This window comes from Dermacentor silvarum, chromosome 4 (genome assembly GCF_013339745.2).
Source record: "Dermacentor silvarum isolate Dsil-2018 chromosome 4, BIME_Dsil_1.4, whole genome shotgun sequence".
In the NCBI taxonomy this organism is placed as follows: Eukaryota; Metazoa; Arthropoda; class Arachnida; order Ixodida; family Ixodidae; genus Dermacentor; species Dermacentor silvarum.
The window spans coordinates 183818108-183845083 of NC_051157.2; the positions used below are offsets into that span (position 1 = coordinate 183818108).

General features: G+C 45.4%; 1 protein-coding gene across 1 annotated transcript in view; it reads left to right on the top strand.

Moving 5' to 3' along the window:
* LOC119449102 (mRNA turnover protein 4 homolog) overlaps nucleotides 1-26976 on the top strand; it is a 69343-nt gene that overhangs the window by 6181 nt on the left and 36186 nt on the right. The window contains exons 2-3 of the mRNA XM_037712290.1: nucleotides 8362-8520; nucleotides 23321-23470. Of these exons, the coding sequence (XP_037568218.1) occupies nucleotides 8362-8520; nucleotides 23321-23470 (309 nt within the window). The remainder of the gene's footprint in view (nucleotides 1-8361; nucleotides 8521-23320; nucleotides 23471-26976) is intronic.

Consider the following 26976-nt stretch of genomic DNA (forward strand, 5'->3'; position numbering starts at 1 on the left):
GGAATGTGAACATGGCTTTATAATACTGCCGATTACGGCTATTCATTATTCGAAAACTATTCGATTCAGTCTCAAAAACCCCTATTCACACACCCCTGTCTGCCGCAGCAGTTATGCATGTTTTCTTAGATCGCTAGGTCGACTATACTTATTTTGAGGTCCAGTTTTTCCGTGTTGCCATGCAAGCTGTTGGAGAAGCATCGACAAAACTTTTCCTGTAAGGAAACCATCTGAACAAGATCAGTGCTGATCCCAGTGCTTATTTGATGAAAGCATTTTTTGGCTGCTTGCAAGAGAACCACAACTGAAAAGCAGGAAAACTGTACAATATTGGGACCACATGTGGGACTGTAGGTGATGCCTTCACTAGGGAGACTTACGCGAATAGTAAAAATCTCTGACCAAATACAAACATTTAAAAAATAAGGTGTTCAAATTTCGTGTCAACTACTTATCTTGCTCCTTCTTCTTCTTCTTTCTGGGGTTTTACGTGCCAAAACCAGTTCTGATTATGAGGCACGCCGTAGTGGAGGGCTCCGGATTAATTTTGACGACCTGGGTTTCTTTAACGTGCACTACAACGCAAGCACACGGGCGTTTTTGCATTTCGCCTCCATCAAAATGCGGCCGCCGTGGCTTATCTTGCTCCTATGAGTAGCAAGAAGCAAACATGCAGAGAAAATGTGGTAAAAATCTGGATTGCTTTGTCAGTACAATCAGCACTGTTCGGAAGTCTGTTTAGCAGCACATCTAGAAACATGAGCAAATTGTGGAAGATCAGCCGTAGCCTTCTATATACTTCCTGTGTGTGCCCTTCCAATTGCTGCCGTTCAACCTCCTTGCCTGGCCTCCACACATTTTCTATAATGAGGATTGTTTGTGACCACTCCCTTTGTAACGGCCGGATAGACTGTTAGACAGGTCTGAATAAATAAAATAAATGCACACATGTATCGCACACCGTCATGCCACTTATGCACCTTAGTCAGTGTAGCCTACTGGAACACGAGTGTCGACCACTCCGCGAGACTGCACTTTGTCACGTTTTCCATGTATTTTCAACGTGCTAGAATTTTTTTCTATATGCCTTTAACTGTCCTAAACATAGCTAGATTTCGCCATTTGTGCAACGAAGAGCTTTTTAAAGGACGAAATGTTGAGTTAGGTTTTCACCATACAAGAGAAACACGAGAGCCAGGGAATGATTTTCCTGAAGGGATTTCCTGCAACAGATTGATGTCAACATGAAAGTGTGTGCTGTCATGATGGGGTTCTGTAAGCGGCCTTTTTCTTCTACTTATATGTAAACTCAGAACAGCGTTCATTTCTCAGTGTTGTTTGGATTCATGTTCCCATAATCTAACCGATTTCAGTACGCACAAGCGAACGAGGTACACAGCTGTTGCGCCTCTCACAGTTCTGCCGATCCAATGAACAATTACATGAGACGCATAAGTTTGTGAGCATACATCATAAATGGCATTTTGCATCGAAATACTAATCGCACCTGCTGGCTACACAGGAAGACATTCGAACATGGAAATAAAGATGTGTGCAGGCTCAGTAAATTGCTTAGTTAAATATGGCCCAAGCATTTACCCTTTTAAGAGTCTTCTTTTCTCGAAATTTGCACTAAGCGATGTGACGGTGATACTTTAGGCTGTTAGAAAGGAGATATCTCCTTCCGCGTACACCATAAACTTAACAGCAGGCGCATTGATAGTGCGGCTCTCAGTACCTGGCGGTAGCATTCACTTTGCAGTATGCCTGCGGGAAAATTGTAAGGGCATACAACGGAGACGCAGGGTTTGTTGACGTCTCATCACGAACTAAGTGCTCGCTACAAATTTTCGAGCGTGTCGTTACCTTCTATTCAATTCCATTAGGGCTGAAATGCAATTAAGCAAGTTATGAGCACGTTTTATAGGCAGGTGTATGTAGGTGCTACAATGTCCACAAAACACTTGTTTCACACGGTGCACAAGTTGAGTAGTGGATACACATATCCACTACTCTCACTGTACAATCTATTTCGAGGCTGCAACTGAAAAGCGGCCACTGCTTCACAATGCATTGGCTGCAGCAACATTCATGACAAGATACCGTTGCACTGCCACCGCTGTCTTATTGTACGCTTCCCATAGGCAACCTGCATGGTGATCACGCTGCACTACTGGGCCACTAAAATCGGCACCCTTGCTCGTGCACACACGAGTCTCCGCCAAGGCGAAAGCAGTGGCTTCATTTTTGTTGCGCTCTGTTTGGAGAACACGCTTACCAGCATTCGCATTATTTGTTGTGAAGTGTAGCCTATGCCTCAGCAGCATCACCACCGACATGAGCTCGTGGTTGCTGTCCTTGGCCAAACGCTTGTGACTGCTGCCCGTTCGCGTGCGGCTGTTGCTAATAAACCTCTTAGCACTTGTTCTTTGGCTATTTCGCAAACAACGTCGCTCTTTGGAGTGATTGGTGCTAGTTACAGCTTTAGAGGGCTCAAAAGACATGCCAGCTTCTTCAGCGGCTGGCAAAGCTGTCTCAGCCTATGCACTCGATCCCTCGTGGCGTGATTTCAAGGCATTCTTCCTCTGTCCGTTGACATCAAAAAGCACCGGTTTCATACGCCTGCCATATGTTAAGCACTGAATGCTTGTTTTCTTTTCGCATTTTAACGCAATGCATTATTGTCTTTCGTCGCCAAGTTTCTTCACGCAGCAGTCGAGGTAGTACGAGTTAATTCCAACCAAGTATTGCCAGTGAGCGCAACTCTGGTTCTCCGTAATGAAAGAGTAAATCTCAACAAAATGTGTGCATAGAATGTCAGATAGTGACTGTCTCCAAGGCACACAGAGACCTCTTAATGGAATAATTGCACATGATATGCGACCCTTTAATTTATTTTTTATAATAGGGCTGCACCATTCTGGTATGTGCCACCGAATGCTGTGGCTTACATAGCACGGAATTTTGACTGACAAAGTGTGAGTGAGAGCATGTCTCTGGTGGATATCCAACAATAGATCGTAACAAAATGCTTACAAATTTATGCCGGCTCACAAGTTAAAACACACATACCTCTTGATAGAATGTATGACACTCGATATTGCGACGTCTTCTTTTTCTTAAACTTCTAATTTAAAGATGCCTCTGGGTTTGCGGAATCAACACCAGTCACCAGTGACGCTTTGAGTGCTGAAAAGCTGCACTGACGACGTGACAGGAATCGCTCAACCGCTACCACAGGTGGTTGTGTTGCGTTTCTTGTTACTGTGACTGTGCTTGTTATTTATTTATAGTCCCACTTTCCTTTTATAATTGCTTGGACCTAACTTTTACGTTTGAACACTACAAAGGGAAAGGCTCCATGTCATCAGCAACAACTGCGCTGTGGAGAGCCTATTGGAGGTCACTGTTATACTGGGAGCTTTGATTCGCATGGAATCATGAAACTTAATAGTTCTGAAAATGGGAAACCACTGTGGGGCAACAAACACTATAAAATCAAGTCCTGCTTGTACGACTGCAAGTCGTCCCTTTTGCTACAGTGGCGCTACATGCTATCAAAACTTCTTGACATACACCCGCTTCGTGCATGGCGGCAAGAATAGCAGCCAATGTAACCATTTAGTGGAAGTAATATTGCACCACAGTCACTTAAGCTATTAAGAATGACACTTTCAAGGACGACGGGTTCTGACTAGTCATAGAGTCGCCTTATATTAAAGGACGTCATCTCATGAATCTCGTACTTGAAGAATTAGAAAAATTTTTACAGCACAAGTGGCGTTATCACACTGATACGCGGCTTTCTCATTTCGTCTTCACTGGCGCGCCGGAAGCAACACAGGGGAGAAGCCTAGGGGGCAAAGACCCACCAAAAAGTAGAGTATCTCGGTGGTGAAAGGGCTTGTCACGGTGCAAAGACGGAATGATTTTTCGGTCTTTTTGAGATTGCAGCCATGTTTAAGTTTCATTTATTCGACTTAAAATTAGCAAGTAGGTATTACTGAGAATGTTCTCGTGGTCATGAAATTAGCCAATAGCTGTTAGTGGGTCCAGTTGCTTGCGATGATGCTGCATGACGCATTACAGAATCGAAATTTTTCACTGTTTTGAAGGCGAGATTGTAAATTCCCTGCAGCATACAGTGCAATAATATTTGGCTCACATGTTCACATGAGCCTCTTGTACAGATCGGCAACGTTTTCTTACTATGTTTGCAAAGTGTTTAAGTGCCCCTTTTAAAAAACAAGGTGGCTTATTTGTAAGGGTTAGGCAGACTAACCAGAAAGTAAATTTAATTGTATGTGAGGCTTTTGCAGGTCTTCGCCACTGAAACAAGGTGGCTGAAATCGACGTGTGATTTCAAATCCTAACTACAGTGGCACACCTTAAGAGGTTCAATGCCTGCGCATTATGACCTACTGATTGGTCACGCATCAAAATTGCAGTGGAGTGCGACCAAGTCCCACTTAATTGCAACATTCCCAAGCTTCAGAGAGGTAGCATCCCATGTATCCGATTACAAACAAACAAAATTTTCCCCTCCGTTCATTTTTTGCGGAAATGCTGCTTGCACACAACTGGAAAGCTTTGCACAGTTACACAGGGGGAATAACTGCCATGACTGGCCTGTGATCCATGTTGCAGGGAACACGTTAATCGTTGCTTTCTGCAACTCTAGTGGCTGTCAAAGTCTGCATACATTGGCCTGTTAAGGGGCCCCTAAACAGCCTCTCACATTTTTTTACACATTTAAAGCAAACCTGCGCGTAGCGTAGAGAATGCCATGATCATCATCCTTGGCCAATGCGGCAGCACTGCGGGCTGTGGGAATGCCACAAATTGTAACATTCACACAGAAACTCCTCTGGGAGTTGTCTAAGTATGTGTAAGTATTGTGCCACTCGCTTGTCTCCACACAGTCCGGTGTCATTATCAGTGTTGTGAAACTTGATCCGACCAACATAAATAACAGCGCTGCGGCGACACGAACTGCTGCAGATGGCGGTGCAGGTAAATTGATGACGCAAGCAAACTACTGCAGGTGACGGCAGCAGGTGCACTGATGACATTCCAATCATTATAAGCCGATATCACTCTTTAGTGCCTTATCCATTCGAGTCAAGCCATTATGAACCGTGATCAACCGTACTCTGGTGGTGGCTGTATATAGGGGGGGCCCCATCTTGAAAGCGATCTGCGATGGGGGGCAGAGTGCGCCAAGTGCTGACAGCTTCGTGTGCACTGCATTCGCGCCGCTTAGTTCACATTGAAGCGAGAGGCAGCACGAAGGTCAATTCGCTCGTTGCTCTTACGTGACGGACGGACAGGTTTCCTCATTGAGTAGGCATAGAAATCCTTACACGTTTAAAAAACAATCCTGTGTTTCTCTCTTGGCCTTTTTGGTGCCTCTCAACACTTGATGTCAACAGGGTGTTCCAGAGGACGTCACCAGGGAGTAAACGCTTGTCGATCGGTTGGTGGATGAGGGATAACAGCACCAACATGGCAAAAGCCGACTGTTTGTTCCAAAAACAGAGGAGGCTCGCCCATTGTGCGCCACCAAACATTCTATGAAGGTTCCATTCAGTCAGCTTCATGGAGAGGGCGATTAGGGGTGGACCATGGAGGAGCCTTTCATCTGGCGTGTTGACACGGCCCATAGCACTGCATGGAGTTGGTGAGCGCATGCGTCAAGGGGGCACAAGTGGGGAGGATAGCAAAGGAGAGAGAGAGAAACATTGGTGGCTGCATGGTCATTCATCAAAGGCCTGTCTGGTGGCTGGCACACACATCCTGATTTGTCATGTTGATTGAGTGTGAAGGGTCGCCACCATTTGGCGACAGAATGAGAAAAGCTGTGGAGCACTGCCCTCATCTCGACAAGTTAACAGAATTATATGTATGCTATGCCATGTCTCATTCAAGGCCTAGCTCTTCGCGGTTACATTATTCCCACTGTCGTGGTGGAAAGATGCTCTTGCGATGTGATGGGGTCGGTGGCCTTGTTATTATGCGCATGAATTCTTGCAAGAATGAAAAGAACAGGTTTCACTTTCCAGATAATAATTTCTAGATGCCCACAATACACAAGCATTAATAGGTAGTTGCTGTTAAAACAATGGAGAATGGCAGGCTTTGGGTACCTATTGAGTGCAGGCTTTAAAAAAAAAACAATGGTAACACACTTATTCAGTATCCTTATCAGCAAAATTACAGTGATGTCATTGGCCAGCACTTGTGATCTTTTTTTTTTTTTTTTTTTTTTTAGGTTTCAAATGTAAATTACGGTGGCATATATACAAATGAAATGAAGGGGGACTGAGGGGCTCAATTTCTCGTTGGCCAACAGACAATAATTCCAAGGAAAGCATAAGGAGAATGAAAGCACACAAAAAGAACAACTTGGCGCTGGTTGGAGCCGAATGCACATCTTCCGTATTATGCATGCAATATTCTACCAATTGAGCTGTGGCGACTACTGCTCGTCCATCTATTTTCTTTGGCATTTACGTGTGTGTGTGTACAAGGGGATCTCACCCTGAGAGTGTTAGCCTGCACCACTTATGCCATGGTGTAGGAAGGTATGGGCTTTTGGCTCCCATCAGTGACAAGCTTCTTCTTTATTCGGTTGCGTTGTCCTTTACCTTATAATTTTTACATTAAAGTTAAAACCACATGTAATTTGCTCTATGCTTTCCTTGGCTGTCATTGTATCTTAGCTTCGTATGTCAAAGACATAGTTTCTCATTTTTGCTTGCAAACAACAAATCTGCACCAACGACTGATGTTGCAGTCACATGGAGCTCCCGTCACAGCAGAAGGATAACAAGAAGCATAACACCATTCATCATTGCCACTTGTGCTACCGTATCATTAAGAGCTGGATGTGGTAACCACTGCACTATTGCATGTCTGGCACTTTGTGTGAGCTTTATATAAAGCATGTGTTGAGCACACTGTTAGAGGGGTGGTGTTTGTGCATATACAGGGTGTCCCAGCTAAATGTAGCCAAAGTTTCAAAAACGACGGAGTGTGCTAGGAGGCTCAAACCAACTCAGTGGTGTTGAGGATCGCGTGTCCTAGTCTGCTGTATATATATATCTTTTGCGAAGTCAATTAGTATAAACTAATTGCCTAACTATTTAAATATTGGCTTCACCAAGAAAGTGCCAATATGAACATTCTAGATCACATTCAAAAATGGCCGACTGAAGTGTTCGAAACTAAGTACCATTGATAGAGCTTCTTGTAATTGCCTTGAAAGAAAGTGCGAAGTACAAAAACAAGCGTGTGATAGCGCCACTATTTCAGCGACAAGTATGGTTGAGGCACGCCGTAGTGGAGGACTCACGGTTAATTTCAACCACCTGGGGTTCTTAACGTGCACCCAATGCACGATATACAGGCATTTTTGTATTTCATCCCATCGCAATGTGGCCACTGTGACTGGGATTTCATCCCGTGCCCTCGGGCTTAGCAGCGCAACGCCAAAGCAATTATGCCATCATGGCGTGTAACAAATCAGTAGGTAAATGAATCAAGGGGATGGATGAATGCAGCATTAGCAAACAAAGCCTGAGGTGAACGTAGTTGCTCAAATTCAACACAATGACTGCTGCGCAACACAGAAGGCACTCGGCATCAACACATAGGGAAACCTTTAGCCACTGCTCTCCATGTTCTCTGTGTTATGCATAGGGCTCGGGAGGTTTCTGGTGAGCAGGCTCGGGAATATTCTAGTCATTGAAAAGAGTGCTGCACCACACGTGGCTGTTGGAATGAAAATCTTTTGTGCCCTGAAATAGGAAATTTTTTAGCAAAGGTTTTAAAGGGAGTTCCGCTACGGATTTCATAAGGTAGTGAAGGCCAGCCCGTGATAGCTTGGTCGATATCAAATGCAACAGAATGTGTGTTGGAACCCCGAATTTGCTTAGGGATGTAATGATCAATGATTACAAAAAAAAAGGTACCTTGCATATATCTCATTCGAATAGGCAACTTATATGCACTTTTTTTTTTTAACCAGTGATGCATAATTTTTGTTTCTCACATTGCATTACACCGACTCCGTGTTGGAGGTCAGCCAGAAGTTTGTACGACTGGCAGTCAAAGCTGACGCCGTGTTGCTGCATTGCAGCCTGTGTAGAAGCTCTCACCGAGAACAGATAGCCACAACCGTGCTAGAATGCCGGAGCAAGTGCTACTGCTGCTTTTGTACAAGCCTGTGAGGCAGCAAAGCACGTAGTACTTCAGAAAGGCGTGAGAACTTGCTGATACTTCAAAGACAGTGCTTGACTGATTAGTATACGTCTGTGAAGGATTTTTTTTTTGTTTTTTTTTTTTTTTTGAGGCCTAAAGCTCCACTGTCTCTCATTGCAAAAATTTGTTTGCTGCTTCTGTTGTGACATTTCAGGTGCGGGATGCCTTTGACAAGTATGACAAGGTGTTTGTGTACTCGGTGTCCAACATGCGGAACACCAAGCTCAAGGACGTGCGCCAGGAATGGAAGGACAGCAGGTGAGGCCAACTAGGATCCTTGCTTTTTCAACACCAAGAGGGGAAAATGAGTACTAATATAAAGAGAGAAAAAGAAGTAGGGTTGAGTGTACAATTGGAGTAGAATAAATTGCAAAAACAACAGAAAATTGCAACATTTAGAGACATTATAATATCATCATCAGCGATTTTTATGGAAATTTTATAGAATACCCATCCAGGACTGTTAAATATAGTACTGCAAAGCATAATGCAATTTATTATTTTAAGTGAGAAAATTGAGCCTATCTTAAGGCCCATGTAGGGTCATCCCAACAATGTGTTTCGTTCTAATAATAAAATCAAAAATCAAATTTGTATTGAATTTTGAACTCATTCTTTTGATTGTAGAAAGAATAGTGACTAAGATAGTGTCTTTTGTGCCTCTTTTTAGCCCTGAAATGAGTTGAGCTTGAGTTTTCAGGGCTCCTGCATCCGTATTTCCACTACGGTACGTTATGGAGGTAGCAAGCACGCGAGAGCACGTACAGAAAGTGTTTTAAGACTAGTCGGAGGAACCTATTTCTGGCATTAATGTCGCATGTGCTGCTTGAAATGCTCCCCGTGTACATGAGTGATGCACCGGCCTAGTGGGAAAGCGTGATGACGCCACTGCAGTGGATGAGCCACCTGGGTGTATGTTCAGATGAGGACAGTCGCAAGACGGGTCCCGAATATTTTTAATTTTAACATGAATTTTTATATTATGCATAAGAATTGTTCCGCACCGCGGAACTGCGACTACTTTTCCAATAATCTTTTTTTTTTGGGGGGGGGGGGGGGCGCAAGAAATCCTCGAGACAAAGTGCAAAACATTGCAAGCATTAAAAGTGCAGGTCCGCGACACACCGGAGAGGCTCGGCCTTTCTGTCCCGACGTGGGAGCGGCCCGCTGCGCGCTAGCACGCGCCCTAAAGGACACTAATAAAGTTCTTCATCCATCCATCCATCCATTAAAAGTGCAAGGTATAAAAAAAGTTTTCTACACATTAACCCTTTTAATCCACGTCTATACCACCTCTCACACAGAATTAAGGAAAACTGAATTTAATTATTCTTCGGCCGACAATACGCGGAAAAGTTAGGAGGCTTATTTCGACATTTCTTTAATGCACCTTTAATTGAGGTTTAAACTTTTTTTCCCCTCCATTGTTCGTTATGTGCTACACAATTTACAAAATAGTCTGTTGACCAATTTCTTGCTTTTGCTTGGAACTGCATGGCAAATTAGAAAACGGGGGCATGAAAAGTAAGGTTTGTGTGTATATTTTTTTTCTTTAAATAAACAAAAAAATTCCGACTTGTCTAAAATTACTTAGTACCATCTCAAGTTACTTCAAGACCATGTCTCGATGAACATTCTGCAAAAATGTCCTGCTATATTCTATTAATAATAAATGTATTCGATGTATACTATGGATTTCGATCCGATTCACTGTTCAATGGCATAGGTAATTATCTTGGTCAATGAAGTACTTATCCTGATTTTGTTTATAAAGCAAAAAACTTCACGGCGACTGGGTTATTTAGAAGCTATCACAAGGTTATTAATAGAGGGTGGTTAACTGATTCGCAATGTGGGTTGAACTAAAGGGAAGGTGTGAGGAAGTCATATAAAAGTGCAAGAACCACAGCTTCAGGTTTAGGATCTCTGAAAAAATTTATTTGCATTATCCACAACTAGTAATAATCTGTCAGGCAAGCAAGTTTTGCAAATTGCAGGTTCACAGTTCCTTCCATTCCGTGGTTGCACACTGGGCTTCATACAAGGAAGTTCCTTGGTCAGAATTTATGTTCTTCCACATGTGGGTTGTGTGAATTCCCTGCACCCATCTGACACCTTTCCATTCCATTCTGTTTTTTAAGTTTACCTGCTACAATGTTCACAGCATCACTTGGAGTGTTGAATGACCTCAGTGGCTGGCGATCGCAGGTCATGTAGTGAGGCTTGTTGTTTGACAAGCCCACCGACACTGTCACTGGCATTGTTTGTCGTGCCCTCTAGCCATGAAAAGCCACTTTGTCGTCTTGAGCTCACTGCATTGCAGCTCGTGCAGTTGGAAGTGATTCTTAAAATGGGTGACTGCTCCATCGCCCACGCGTGTTAGTTGGGTGTAAATTGGAGCATAATCCTCAATGTGTGCCTTGATTTTTCTTAGAGCCAAGCAAGCATGTACGGAGTTATAATAGGCGTCACCGATTTTCAGGGCATACCGTATTTACTTGAATGTAACTCGAGGGTCGGCTTTTCAGTCCACAAAATAAAAAAAAAAAGATTGTAAAACACGAATGTAACGCAAGATGAATGGAAAGAGAAATGGTACTTTTATTCAAGAAATTCAGAAATGAGTTCTGTTCTATTATTATCGTCTGAGAAGGAGACGGAGCTTTCCTTGGGCGGTATTCTAGGGCGATCACTGGGCTTCTTCGATTTTCAGAGTTCTGGCAGCCCGCTGGCAGCCAGACAGCAGCTATCTAGTTCCGGTTCTGATAGTAAGTCACGTGGGCTGGGATCCCAAGACAACCCGGAGCTGCCCGAAGTTTGCAAAATCGAACGCCGGGACAGCGCTGGCCGCAGGATAAATGTAAACATGCCACCAGCATGGCAGCGACTGGCGTGGGCGGTGCGCGCGAGGTGTAGTCGGCCCATTTCTGCGTTGCCACCTTGAAAATATACAGGTGTATTCGGGAAAAAGATCACTTTTGCAACATTTTGCGTGACTGGCACAGCGTAACAAACGGCCTGTGACACGTCCGATACCAAGACGGAAAACTGCACGTAAATAATCGCGAAAAAGCGATCACTCGAGGATGCCTCGAGGAGGTCGGCCACCGGCGACATTTGAAGTCATTTGACAAGACACGAAAAAGCGGGTACGTCATCACACGTAAAATTTCGTGCCGATCGAAATGCTTGAATTCGATTTGAGAAAATTTGTTTCGGTTGATAGCGCTCCTTTCAATTCTGCTCCGTGCATTTTCATGCGCCAGCCGCAGCGCCAGCTCCTTTCAATTCTGCTCCGTGCATTTTCATGCGCCAGCCGCAGCGCCAGCTAGCTGGCGCTGCGGCTGGCGCATGAAAATGCACGCCACCTGTGACCAGCCAAAAGCTTTACTCGAAAAATAGTATTGGTCGAGAGCAATAATTAACCTAGTATATGTGTGGCCACTGTTCATCTCAACCAGTGCATTCCTTTAACATCAACGGCGGTTTCGAGCTGCCACCCAAGCATACGACGGAGAGACGGAGCGAACGTGGCTAGCTGCGACGCCTTCGCTATATAACTGCAGAAAAAAGATATCGCCGCATATACGCGAGCGATGTGAAAAGGGATACCACTAGAGAAAGATGTGGACCGAAAAGGCACCGCGATGTGGGGAATTGAGCGTCTACAACTTCGCGAACAACGTGCGCGGCACACGATGAAAATACCATGTAAGCATAATCGACAGCACCCATGGTGACAGCGCCGCGCGCGCTGTATACGGCGGGGAAGAAGCATTCACGGCATACACACGTACACACACACAAAAGGAATCTTCAAATGGTTCGCCGCCGCTCGTATGGCACTGCCTCGCAAGGCGGAACGCTGCGTTAGAACCCTAGTAAGATAACGCTAGAAGCAACGCAATCACCGATCCACACACCGCGCCAACAAGTACGCGAGACGAAGTGCAAAACCACAACAGCCGCGGCGGCGCGCACTAGCGTCGACGCAAGCCAGTTGCTTGAGCGAGGTAAAAGTCCTCAAGCGCCCGCGCTGCAATCCGTCTAGTCCCCACAAAGATGGCGGCGAGCACGCATCGCCTCTTCGTCATCTGCTAGCCAGAGAACTTCCAGAGAGCAGCCAGAACAAAATCGTCCTGGCTGGTTCTGGCAGCCCACGGGTAGCCAGAAGTGTCCAGCCTGAGTAAAACGAACGTGCGGCGGAAGTGCGTCACACGGTCGGCGGAGCAACCCGAGAAAAAACGAAGGCGCGCTGGCTGGCTCTGGCAGCTCGCGGGTAGCCAGAAGTGGAAAATCGAAGAAGCCCACTTTGGGAGATGGTTTCACTTTTGCTAAATTTCTTGCCGGAAGCGTCCCCGACAAGTGTTTCTGGCACTGTGTCAAGCACATTATCAGTACCAAGAATGCTGTCGGCCGTATACTTCTAGGGGTTCGGGGCTGAAACGAGCCAAGTCTTGCGAAAGCGAAACTATTTCCAAAAGTGATAGCCCGAGAGTCAAGTCATCCATGCCATCAAGCTCGTTTGAGATTAAGTACTGCTTAAAGGACCGCACAACTATTTCATTCAGGGACGGTACCAGGCCACTGTGAGGTCCTTCCGAACAGCCCCGTGTTTATGAAGAGCCTCCCATTGGTACCACCATCCAAGAATCATCGACTCATTCACTTTGAGCCGCCGAGCCACGGCAGAGTTTCCCAGCTCCTCGGTCGTCAAAATTACTTGTCTCTCATAGCAGCCGTCGTACCTAACGCTCTGCGTCACCATAACGTTGCGAAAGAACATTGTCGAAGCTCAAAAGGCCGCAGGGTAATAATGCAGCACCGTAACACTAGTCACAAGCACAGCGCAAATAGCGTCAATTCCAACAAAAACTTCTTGACTTCGGTTGACTTGTCTATGAATTGAATCGAGACGTAAAGGCATGGAGGAAGGAAAAAGTTAGGAATAAGCATCGTGCAGCGAGATTGGAGCCAAGCGTGTCTGCCCAACACGAGATAGTCACGTTGGAATGGGCAGTAACCTTTAGGGCCCCCGCTCTGCATGCAGTGCTGTGGCAGGGCCCCCGAAATGCCCCCCAACAATTGATTATACACCTACAGGCACCAAACGTCTCCGCAAATCGAAATTTTTGCTCCGTGATCTTGACGCAAAAGGTTACGTGTTGGGCCAACACTGAGCAAAGCAGGAGCAAAGAGATTGCTTTGCTTCTCTTTGCAAAGCAGAGCAAAGAGTGAAGGAGTGTTCGCTGGCCAAGGCTGGCTGCGCGACGTAATGCTCCCCCCTAGTTTTTTCCTTCTTCCATGCGTAAAGGTACAGGTTGCCAATGTAGCATTGAAACCCGTGGGATTTAAAATATTTGTGTTAAAATAGTAAATTTTGACGTTATTTGAATGTAACGTGAGGGTCGAGTTCAAGCAACGAAAATCATGAAAAACTCTCCTTACAATTGAGTGAATGCAGTAGTTTTATGCCGACTTTCTCATCATGGCACTGGGCGTTGTGTCATTTAATGTGCCGAAAAATGCTCCCAAGAACGCTCGAATGACAATCATCATTGTTTCCTTGTTGGCACCTCATCAGGCCACATAGCAAATTTTGGTTATACGCTGGAAGTTATGCGCCCTCTAGGGAGCGTTCTACCGAAAAAAATTTTCACCCGGATTTCTGCCGTCGGCGTCGCCGTCACCGTGAGGTTCCATATAAACTCCAAGGGCGATAAAATAGTCATCGCGCGCCGTATGTGTGAGCGAAAGCGCGCGGGGGACGCGCGCTGTCACGGAGACCGAACGCACGGCGGAAAGCAAACGCGACCATCGTGCGAAAGGCCGTGGGGGTATGGGAGGGAGGCGGGGCGACGCTGTGCTCCGGCACCAAAGGCGTATCTTGCAACCGAGCGTAAGGGGAACTTGCCACTCAATCTCCCACGGGAAAGCAAGAAAGTGGAAAGGCAGCGCGGGGGGGAGGGGGGGGGGGGGGGGCAGCTTCTCCTCTGTACAACTCCTCTGCACTTTGCCCGGCGTTGGCGGTCGCCCGCACCGTCTCTTATCTCCACACGGCTCTGACCTTTGTATGCACCGTGCATTTCCCGCTCAGTTTCCGTTGAAGCGATAGACCGCACGAACCATTGCCGCTGCGGCGGCTGCGCTTGCTGCCAGCGTTTTGGCAGTCGTTGTCTGCGGTCATTCAGTGTGATCTATTCATGTTTGCTTGTGCGCGCTGACACCACGTGTGTTAATTCAGTTAGTAAGCGAATGTGTCCAAGTTTATGCAGCCGATAAAACTACTATCCCTTCTCCGAATAGCTCTCTAGTAATTTGCTATTGCAATTGCCTTTCGGGCAAAACTGCGACATTTTTTCTAATTGATTCATTAATAGCAGAGATAGAAATATTTCAGCGCCACTGCCAAGAGAGACACTTTCTCCACTTGCCCCGTCTAGCGTCTGCGAGCAAAATTCCTTCCCTGCGTTCTCCCATGCCGGAGCAGGAGAATTGTGACACATACATCACAGAGTTCCACCTCTTCCTTTTTCTTTGTCGCTTTCTTGCTGTGTGGCCCCCTTTCGGTGATGGCCTCGAGCGTGAGCTGTTGTATTTGTCTTGTTTCGTGCAGCGCACAATTTTGCGCACTGTGCGTGAGAACACGTGACTAGCAGTATAAGTCAGTAGTTCCGCACGAACACTGAGGCAGACGCAAGCGCACTGGAACAGGGTAGAAGATGACAGTTTCGCTCTCAACGCACACGACTGCATGACGTGTGCACAAGCAGACGATACGAAAGTACATCTCTCTTGCTGATGTGCAAAGTAAAACAAAAATACGCAGAGATTTGGTTTGTGTGTTTTATTATTTCTCTAAAATTTTAATTCGTCTATTGAAGCAACAGATTACACAAATAACTGCTCTTGCCTTGAATAACTCTTGAAGTGTCACATGTCACTTTGAGCGACGTCGCCGCATATACATGTACGTAGACGCAATTGCTGATATACGTCATCCCCCTGTCTGGAGCACGGCCCCCGCAAGGGGAAGGGCAAACAGCATTTGGTTTGAAATTTCAGCTCTTTCCGCAGCACGCATTGTATGCACTGCGCTTGTCAGCTCAAAATAGATAGACCTGGTGAGGAGCCCTTTAAGCTAAATGGTGCAGTTTTTATTTATGCTGCTGCAATGAACAAAGGCAGGGCTCCTGAATATTGCAATCCCGTCCAAAGAAAAGGTAGGGTGAGACGCGTTCTATACAGGCACGTAAAATACTTAGAGTTGCATCTTTTTCCTTGACCCCTTCAGGCGCAAATTAATTCTGTCCAATGAACATTTAGTTTCACCCCATTTCTTGCATCTTCAACATCATTAAAATTGCACAGCTGAATAACGAAATAAGAATTTCCAATTCTTCAGTGAGTTTTTATGTTTTCAAACTATGGACTATCCGCCTTGGTTGCTCAGTGGCTATGGTGTTGGGCTGCTGAGCACGAGGTCGCGGGATCGAATCCCGACCACGGCGGCCGCATTTCGATGGGGGCGAAATGCGAAAACACCCGTGTTCTTAGATTTAGGTGCACGTTAAAGAACCCCAGATGGTCCAAATTTCCAGAGTCCCCCACTACGGCGTGCCTCATAATCAGATTGTGGTTTTGGCATGTAAAACCCCATAATTTAAATTTTTTAACTATGGACTTCATGCGAAAACTCTCTGCTGGAACACCAGATATGAGAAATTAAACTGTTTTGTGTCTTGTACACTTGTAAGAAACCTATCCAGCCACTCAAAAAATGCGGTCAGCTTGACACTAGCGGTGCCAAGTGTGAAGAAACAGCGGAGCTGGGCGACTTTCCTTAGCAACTAGCCTAAGCCTACCAGGCCGGGGTTGCTTTTGCAGCATTGACGCTTGGCTTGATTCTCGTGTGCTCGGTATTCCGGATCGGCTCGGCGACATCGCATATTGGCGGCTTTGTTTGCGAGGTAGGCTGGATCGGCACGAAGACGGCGATTCCTTTCCCACGTGGCTTAAAGGCGCTTCTCTCGTCGGGCAGCTTCTTCTTCCGGCGTCAAGGTGTGCTTGGGTCGAGCCATGTCTCGGTAGAGCAGAGAAATGCCCTGGCGCAGCCGTGTGCACGCTTTCATTAGCGTGGTCACATGACTCTGCCGAACACGTGCACGGCGCAGCTATGATGTCAATCTCCAGGCTCCTCTCTCGCAAGCATAGCGCGCGCCGGTGGAATGCTCGCGAGAGACGTGGCTCCTCCTCACTCAACCAGTTTTAGCATTGTACACCGGAATTTTGCCCAGCTAAACAGCCCCACTGTTAAAATATGGGTGACGTATATGGCATTGCGAGAAACAATGGAAGTGAACCGGTTACATGACAACTTACTGATGCTGAGAAGCGAACGCCCAGTTGTCTGCCTTATTTTTACTAAACATGTTTACACGTATTAATTAAACTTCTAGGTCAAGTCCAATCAGAAGTGTTTCAATATGTATGCGACACATTCAAATTACAATTGTTTTGATCACCGCTCTTTTTTAATGCTAACTTGGTGTATACAATTGTGTGCACAGTGCCTGAAGTGGTTAAACTACCATCAAAATCGGTCTTAAAACCCCCAATTTCTACCTTGTCTTTTAATAAAGCACATTCGCTGTTTTCTTTTTTTTTTTTTTTTCTGTACCAAGCTAAGACTGAATAAATTCAAATTACCTTAATTCCATGTGAGAGGTGGTATAGATGTGGAGTAAAATGGTTAACGTGTACAAAACTGTTCTCTACACCGTGTGATTTCAATGTTTGCAGCATTAAAGTCGACCTTAATGCGATTAGCATTACACATCATCATATCCATCTGCTGTGCCCTAGAAGTAATCTACGAGATTCTGCGCATCTGTATTACGTGTTCATTGGCCAAACTGGGCACTGCCACCAGCAGCAGCAAGAGCTCAAAAAGGCAGAAGACTCCGTCTGGCTGCATACACGGTTCACACATGACGCGTTTCGGCGATGGCTGAAACACATCCTGTGGCGTTATATTGCTTCAATGTTTATCTCATTAATGTCTACATTTATCTTGAGATAGCTTCTGCAAGTATCTTTGTTTCTTAATAAGCAGGCAAGCTAACAGTGCTTTATGCTTCATGCAATGATCCGTGCCAGAATGTGAGATCTTGCTGTGAAATTTGAGCGAGAATGATGCAGCGATACGCTCAAGAACATTTTTCATAATATACAGGGAAATACGCATGTCTTTGCCACTTTGTTTCATACATGGCAGAAGAAAGAAATAGTTTAATGATTTGAAAATGTAGAGAGGTCGGTCGGAAAATGGAACATCTGGCCTGCTACTCTACGTAAGAGAAGGGGAAGAAAGAGGGTCACAATGGGGGATGACAATGGTAATGCTAGGAATGCTAGAGAGGCTTCTTTCATAGCTCGCATTCGGGACCATAAAACTGTACGTGCGTCACATCTTACAGAAAGATGCAGGTATGTGTGATGTAATCCAATGTAACTGTAAGTCTCATACTTTGATGTTGCAAAGTATGACCTAATCGTTACGTGAAAGGTGTCTCGGGTATCACCTGTTGACCATTGATCCAGCAGCATGACAGATTCATGCGACCAGCAGCCACAGCACATCACTTGTGTTCGCAACCAAAACATAGTGCATTGCGTACTGGCAGCACAAAAAGGGGCACATGTGATGTGTCATATAGCATAACATTACATCCACAAATTGTATTGATGTATGAAGTAGTTATTCCTTAGAAAGTGTCATAAGTAAAATACAACTGTGCTGTGACACACAATTGCCACACTACTTGCGTAGCTTCCGCAGCATTGCCTGCTGACAAGAAAAGGGAGTATAAGACCTATTGAAATGCGCCCGCTTCTCCCATGGTGGCAAAAATGTAAGCCAGTGTAGTTTTGATGATGGGAGCACAATGCAGTGTCCTTCCTGCCTTTCGTTGCCTTCGTTAGTTACTGCCACTTGATGATACCCTCGAGCACATGCCAGTGTGAGCTGGTGACGATTTGTTGGTTTCGTCAAATGAGCAGTGGAGAAATTCACAAGATGGGTGGTGTTTCATTCAAGGTTTATGTAGCATAATTGTCATACAGCTCAGACCACTTGCGACACAACTTCTTATAGTGCAGAACCAGATAAAATGCATGTAGTGTATTCAGACTCCCATTTACCCCCCCTAGAGCTCCATGTACACTCGAACCTTGTCATAACGAAGTTGAAGAGGGAGCTGAAATTACTTCGTTATATTCATTGTCATTCACTGCAATGTATGGCCAATGGGGTGCACAATTGTAAACATAGATATAGAAGACAGCGTTGTGGCCCGCGAAACCACTATACGACCACACGTGCGACAAAATTTGAATAGAACAACAAAAGAATCTTTGGCGAGTGCAATACGCGACTTAGCACCTGACGCAACAGCCTTTAGAGAGCTGCCTTCTATTCCACTGTGATGTTCTTTCGCGTCCGCTTTCCACTTGGCTCGTCGTGGTCGAGCAGCACGGGGCATCAACGCGGCACTCTGCTGCGCTGGCTTGGCTCGGCAGGCTCGTGGCCTCCGAGATTGCACTGATGCCAATGTGATCTCAGAGGCCACACACAGCCGCCAGCCCGTGTGGCGCACCACAGAGAGAGAGAGAGAAACGAACGCAGGGCCTGTCCTTGACCGACAATATTGCTTCGGGGAGATCTCTGAGGCCAGGCCCATCTGTGGCTGCTTGCGTGGCGTGCCATAGAGAAAGAAGTTAATGCACTAACCTTTCTCACTGCCGTGCGTAGGCTTGTGCATGACCCCCCGAGATTGCACCAGGGAGATATTGGAGGCCACGCCCACCTGCGCCTGCCTGCGTGGCTCGCAGAAGTGAATTCACTAATCTTTACACTAACTAATGCACATTTGTTCCTTACAAGATGTAGTGATGCACAAGAAATAATGGTCTTTCGCCTTCGCTTCAGACTGCATACTTCATAAAGCTTTTCACTTTTGTAATCCCTTTGCGTAAGTAGAACCTTGTTTATACATTTCAGAAAAGTACTCAAGAAAAACCTACAATACATGGTGACTAAAAAATTTGGTAGACTCAACTGTAGTTGGCATCTACGTAATGCAGCTTCTTGCAGCACGAGAAGTCCATGCGCATCTTATATCCACCCGTAGAGACGCATTGTCATTATTTCCGGCTTCGGCAAGGTTGCGTTTGCACTCCTTAATTCAGCCTAGGTCAGCAAGTTCTTTTGGCAAAGCATTTTGGCAAGAAGTTTTTGTGTGGCCACTGGGCGAGAATCGCTGTGACACGAGACGCCAACACGCTTGCACTTTGTCGGTCTAGGTGATGGGAAACCCAAATTAAGTTGAACTGATGGGCAACACCGGAATACGATGCCACAATACTGCCAGGGCGAAACACGATGCTCGCTTTGCGCCGCCTGCAGCGGGCAACCGTGGAGCGTCTGGGTTATCGCCTATTAAAGGTGCGCAGTACACTTCCTGTGCCACGCGCACTGTGAGACAGATGGGTGAAGATGCCTATCGCAATTGGGTTGAAGGCGGTAGCTGCTAATGACGACGTGCAGCAACCTGCGAGATTTACTGGTACCGGAACAGGAATGTGAGTGCGTGGCGGCATTTTCACATGACACTGCTGGGGGAGTACTGCGGGGGGGGGGGGGGGGGATATATCATACGATTGCACTGTGGCGATATGCTGAACATTTTGCCGGAAGATTGTGTTTTCCAGCAACATATTAACTGGTAAAAAAGAAGCCTAACTGTATTGCGTAATTTTTTTGTGGTCGTGATGCAAATGATGCCAGGAAGTCAATTGTAAGAGCCAGCCCAAGTGGACCGGCCTTAGTCCGCGGTTTTGGTGAGTGGGTCCGAGAGCCCGGCCGAGTGGAATTTTGCTGAATCTGAGTCCGGAGTGAGCCATAAGCAAAACACAAAACATATAATGGTTGCCAGTGCCTACTCCAAACCGAAAGTAACGAAGCCTAGTTGCCTGGATAATCTAGTCATAGTCAACTTCGCCCAAACCATGGCATGAGCCAAGCCGCTAAGCTATAAAAGACGGCATTTGCGGTTTCTCATGCAAGTCTTGCGCCTCCAGACTTGTTCCTTTATGTTTGAAACTGCGGCACAGTCTTGGATGACTTCTCTGACTGCTGTTATGAATTTTTATAGGTCATAGTCATCAAGCAGCTTGAAGCAGCACCAACTCCGCCCTCAGTCTCCATTGAAGAGGGCAATGATTAAGGGAGGGAACTGGCGCACAATGACAGTTGCAAAGAAACTTGTGCTGGTACGACTATTGGAACACAGTCGGTCTTTGTTGCGGTGGACAGAGATTCGGTGTATTGAGGGACGATACCTTCTTCTGTCTTTAGCAGCTATGATGGTAGTCAAAATACAGCAACTTGTTGACCAACTTTTCTTGCTGCTTGTGAAATATACATTTTCTGGCAAATTCGTTATAAGAGATTTTGTTATTCGGACTTCCAGGCCGTCCCCACCGAATCCGAATGATTGGTTGGGGACGGTGCTGTGTCCTGTGCTGCTCACATTGTCGAGCAAGGTATTCAAGGTTTCATTCTGTTTCAGTTTCAGAAGAGTGTCATTGATCACAAAAAAATTAATACCGAGTACCTCCGGCATGATATAATAATCGCTCAGGGTGGGTGGCGTCCGGGATGTCGTGTCTCTGAGCAAATAGCTTGTCCCTGTTCACCAAACGATGCTGGTCTTCAGGGCTCGAGCTTGTCAGCTGGGCCTCCTACTGCTCAATGGTTGTTCCAGTGATGGGCAGTATTGATGGGTTGTGCCCATACTTCCACACCATGTGCTAGAGCATATTGGGCACACAGCAGAAGGTGCAGTTGTAGTTTTAGCTGGGGAGATACATGGCGTGCAGCAGGGTGCCGTATGGGAACGTGCCTGTCTGTAGTTTCCAGAACATTGTCTCTTTTCTGTTCAGCTTGGGGTAAAGAGGTGGGTAGGAGTCTGTAGTGGGTCAGGATATCTGTATTTTCTGCGATGCCTGCATGTTGGTTTACCGGGGCTCGTGAACTCAATGGTACAGCCTGGAGAATGTGATCTTGAGCAGCAGCATGACCTGCTAGAACTTCAGAATTAATTGTTGATTCCTTTGACATTCAAAAGGATCATAATAAAAAGGGCGTATTACACATCTTGTTCTCAAAGTGGAGAAGTAAGCAACATGGCTTCATGTTACGGTTAGTTGGCCCCTTTTTTTTTCTTGGGGTGAAAGTTTAGAGAAATTAGTGGTCATGACAGTCTCGCCTATCAGGCTGTCAAAAATGCATTATGTTGAGGTAATTAAATTTATGCGTGCTGGCGCGACCCCCACAATATAAAAGAATTCTTTAAATAAAAAAATATGCAGAATTTCTTACATGTCATATAAAAATTATTCTGCCTTAAAAAAATGTGCTCCAAAAGATAGACTGTTATCCTTCATTCTTCCTCATCTAAAAAAAAAAATTGTGAATCTGGCCTCATACTTTAAAGTGGCATTTGCATTTCTTTTTGTGTGCTCCATTTGCAATTCATTTCACCATTTCATTTACAATTCATTGACAACCTGTCACCACATGCTTGGCGCTCTTTGGCCATACTGGGCCCTTGCCCTCATAAATACTACACATTAATCAATGGGTAAGTGTGCTTTGCGTGTTTATTTTGTGTGCGCTTTGGGCTATCTCCTTGAAACTCGTCCTGCGGTAACTTGTGGCAGTTGCTTCGAAGAGATGTGCCCTAGCTCCTGACAGTGGGGCTTATTTGCAGTACTACCTGAAAACCCTCCTACTTCATAGTGTTGCCCATAAATTAAGCCTAAGTGGACCACTGTGCATGTGTGCCATTCAACAAAGATGAAAGCCCTGCAAGTTTGTGCGTGCCCATCTCGGGAAACCACAGGCTGAAAAAAGTGATGAAAGTGCTCGTCCCTTTGCTGCTTTCTTGGTCATCCTCGACACTTTTTATACCGTGTCTCACAAGATGAATGTGTCTGTGCCGTCAAAGTGGCTGAAGTGTTTAAGAGATAGCAAGACAGGGGCATAGATTAGAGATTGCTAGCTCGGGTAGGTGATACTCGAGTTGAGATTAAGAGAAAAAGAAGTGGACTTGGGCATTTCTGGCAGTGTCGAAAACACGTAAACTGGTAGTCTATATAGTGTGCTGTTCTTTTTTTAAGACTATACATAAATATTTTATATCCCTTGTGGCAGATAGCACTATTCTAGTCCTTGATCTGGATTGCTCAAAGAGGTTGACATTACTTGCATGAGAAATAGAAATACATTATAAGCTTATTAACAAATTATCACTAAAGTTTTTAACTAATTACTTTGTGGCACATAGCGCAATTTACAAATTGTAGCTGGTGAGTTTTCCAGGCGTATTCACTTGGAACAAATTCTCAAGATGACACCAACTTCAAGATGTTGGCTCCAAAAGATTGTGACAGATTACATTGGCATTTCAGTTATTTTGGTGCTTCAATGCAAAAAATTATGTTTTGGTACAAAAGTAAGTGGAACAAGAGCGCATTTTTATCTTTAATTTGACAGTGTATATCTCAAAACTCGTGCCTTCCTCAGTGTTTGTTCCAAGCAGATATGCCTTGCAAGGTCACCTGCTGCCATTCATATTTTGGAATATGTACTGTGAAGTAATTAAATATTGATTCATGACATTTTGTTAATTAGTAATTTGAGCATTTCGATTTATTGTGTAAGCAATGTCCACATCTTCGAGCAATCCAGTTCAAGGATTATAATTGTGCTATCTGTGACAGGCAATTTTTTAAAAATTCCGTATAGTCCAAGAAGTTCACTTGATTATGACAGGATTATCTGCAATAAAGAGGTTAGAAAAGTTGCAGGCATGCGATGGAGTCACTTGGCAAGAAAGATAACTGCACATTTCTGTTGAATTTCTTCGTCTTGTAGAGGACCTAATTAATGATGATAATTGTGGTTAAATGGTTGATGGTGGGACTCCTGCAGGTTCTACTTTGGCAAGAACAAGGTGATGAGCGTGGCCCTGGGTCGATTCATCGATGAAGATCACCGTGAGAACCTGCACAAAGTCAGCGAGCGACTACGTGGCCAGTGCGGCCTCTTCTTCACCAACGCGCCCAAGGAGAAAGTTCTGGAGTGAGTGGCGCCCTCTTGTGGCTGTTTGCACGTCTTGTGCCTGGTGGACCAGTTTCAACTGTACTTGTGAAACTGCTGGAAACAGTGAGAAAGATATCCCTTTAAGGCGCTGTGTGCACAATTGTGCGCACCAAGATAGCACATCAAAAGCACTCATGAACATAATGATACTTAAAATATCTTGCAAGCATCCTGAAACGCTTCTAACTGGACCTGTGCTGCAAATTTGAATACTATATGTAAGGTGTTTTAGTAAAATGTGTTGGAAGGGACGTGGAGTGGGTTCACTGGCTGGACGGATGCTTTCTAAGTGTGCTAGACATGAAATAGTTGGATGTTCTCATACATGAGCTTTCTGTTGAGAGTTCTCGCATGGAGTCTGCATTTCCATAAACTTGACAGACTCACTGAAGAATATGAAATTCTTAATCTGTTTTGCAGCAGTATGCTTTTCATGATTATGAAGGTGCAAAAAAGGGGGTGAAAATAAGTTTTCAATGAACAGAATAATTGGCGCCTTGTGAAGGCAATCAACAATGAAACCAAGGAATGGGGGGAATGTAAATGCCAGAATACCTACGTTCGAATTGCATAATTAATTACAGATTGGGGTTCAATTTACAGTAAACTTGATATTCCTAATAAAGCAAATGGCGACTGAAAGGGCTGGAAAAGACAAGTTTGCGTTCAATGGGGAGCTGAACCAGCAATCTGCGCATGATGCATAGGAGGCTCTGCCATTTGAACAGTTCTCCCTTTCTGCACTTTCTGGAGTATTTATAGGTTTCCCTTCCATTTGCCAACCATCTAGAGTCTTGGTAATGAAATCGGCATGCCATCTCCTCTTTTTTCAACAGTATATTCATTTTTTCATATCTCTACGGCCAGCAAGCAACCAATTGTAATTTAAATCTTCATTGCTGGTGTAATATTTACAGACAGTTATTAGAATTTCGTGGTAAAGTGATGTGGAATAACTGTACTCTTAAGTAAAACTTTTTGAAGAACTTGCCAACTAATCATGAATCCTAGTATTGCCATTGAGTAATGTTTGGCTGGTAATGAATTGTGCTTGGTCAACTTAATGTGGCATGTACATGGTTGACCTTCAATTCATTTTCTTTATTTAGAAAGCTAGCTAAAAAACTGTGTAGTGTCGGCAGTCACCGACACGGCAACAAAGGGCCACTCTAGGTACTAGAGCACTAGTATGCATAGCTAATTTACGTGTTCGGACTATTCGGCTAAAAGAAAAGTATTTTAAATGACTGCTTATTCAGATTTTATTGGCAGTCATTGATGTGACCATCACAGGCTCTAGAAATCGGCAGTGTGGGCAACACCTTGCGATGAAGGTGCACAGAAAGCAAGCGCAACCGGCCCCGCGAACGGAGGATCGTGCGCCAGAACCGTCATCTGTTGAACTGTAAGCACCGAGCAGACGACGTGTTCCATAAGCCTTTGCGAGATTACGCCTCACCTATTAGAAAATGAGAGTGTGTGGTTGATCACAATGACGATTGTGGTCTTCCCCTTTTTATCGGTTGGGCATCGTTCAGTGTCCTGACCAGAAATGTAAAAAGAGAGCAGAAAAGTAACCATGAGCAGCACGTGCACTGCTTACTGTCCTGCTGTCCGTAACATTTAAAATCGTTCTTTCATTATTGAAGCTGCAGCTAGATAGAGGTTTCACAGTTGTGTCTTCGCTGTTGCATGCTTCCACAAATACCAGCACCTGAGCAAATGTAGTAGCGCCATCTGTTCAACGAGTGCACAAGCTTCCACGGTGTAGCATGCTGTGCTCAATGTTTGCCTTTGCCCTCCCCACATGCCATGCACTGCACACTTCGTGTCATCTAGGAATTGGTCGAAGCAGTGATACTGCATTTTTGTATGTAGTGCTCCGACACGGGCTTCAGACAGAAGCGTACTGCCAGTGCTGTTATCGTACAGCTGCTCCACGAGTCTTAAGCGCTTTTTCCACTGCCAGTCTTGTGCTCTCTGTCCAGAACCAGGCTGGATTGTCGTTCTACTGCAGTCTGCCACTGCAAGGTCTCTCCTTTGTGTGCTCTTGTTGTCACCTTCAGTGCCCACTTTCGTGTGCTTTCTTCTAGGGTGGATTCAATAAAAAGGGAGAACATCCTCTCCAGGTTGTAGACATGCCTGCACTACTGCGTGTTTATACATTTTAGCTTTATGTATTGGAACACACGCCTGGCCCACCTCTCATCTTTCGTGAGGCACAGATTGTCCTCGTACACGGCCCTGCTCCTTACCTCGTGGACCTCATAGCTGGACCATCTGAGATTCCCCTGGATTGCCTCAACCACGATACGCCCATGACATGCCAGTGCCAGTCGACTGATCGTGTTCCAGCCACAGGCGTGTTCTGGCGGATAGGCAGACTGCAGCATTGGGGAAGGTTAGCACCGGCACGTGCACCACCTTCCACAGCTCATGCACCAACATATAGCGGTTACACCCCCCACAGGTTCAGTGGCTGATTGTCTGACATTGAAACGGGAGACTGAGACGCTCCAGGCAGTCTGCAACCAACGTTACTAAATACTGTAGGTCGCTGCTGCCCTAGCCCCACCAGGTACAGCATAGATAACGGCGGGAAGCCTTGCCTTAGCTTCCTTGTCACCCTTACAGGCTGTGTTTGTCCATACATGCCGCATCTTTTGTTGTTCCAATTGGCAGAACAGCTCATCGTGTGGCACACTGTCAAGCCTTGGCGATCGATATCTAGAAAGCATCTGAGGAGGCCTCCTTCCATGCTACCTCGATGGTCTGGTTGATCGCAAGAAGATTGTCTTCCAAGTGACAGTCAGATCAGCAGCTTTTCTGAAGCTTTGACAGGATGCCACTCTTCTCAGCCATGTTTTCATGATTTGAGCAAAAATTCTATATAAGATACTCATCACCAGGATTGGCCAATGGTCCCTCAGCAGGCCAGCGTCGCCTTCTCTCTTGCACACAAGGCTAACTCTATCACACTGCTAGTTCATTGGAATTGGGTCGCCTTCCAGGATCCACAGTATCATCAGTGCTACCTAGAGGTAACCGTTGGCACTAATATACTATATATATATAGTTGCCAACAAAAAATTGGGAATTGTTGGTTATTCCGGACTTAATAAATGCACTATCAGGGTTCCCTATAGCCAATGCATTTTCGCGACAGATTTTTCGGATGAATTTAGGTCCCGTAGTTCAATTTCTTGGACTAAATCACTTGTTCCGAGCCACGCTACCCGATCTTGGAGGCCGCCATGTTGAATTTTCCATTGGCTTGTCTTCCAGTGGCCCGCTCTATAGCTTCCAAGATTGGGAGGTGCATGCTATCCTACAGTCTCAGAGGCCATGCCCGCTCTTGCAAAACACTCCAGGGGACAGCACTGTCGTGATAATCGCTGAATGCGGGACTGTTATTTTGCACGTGGTGTGTCGACAGAACAGGCGTGTGTCGGAGATGTCGCATCTTTGTGTGTGATCGGCGCCAT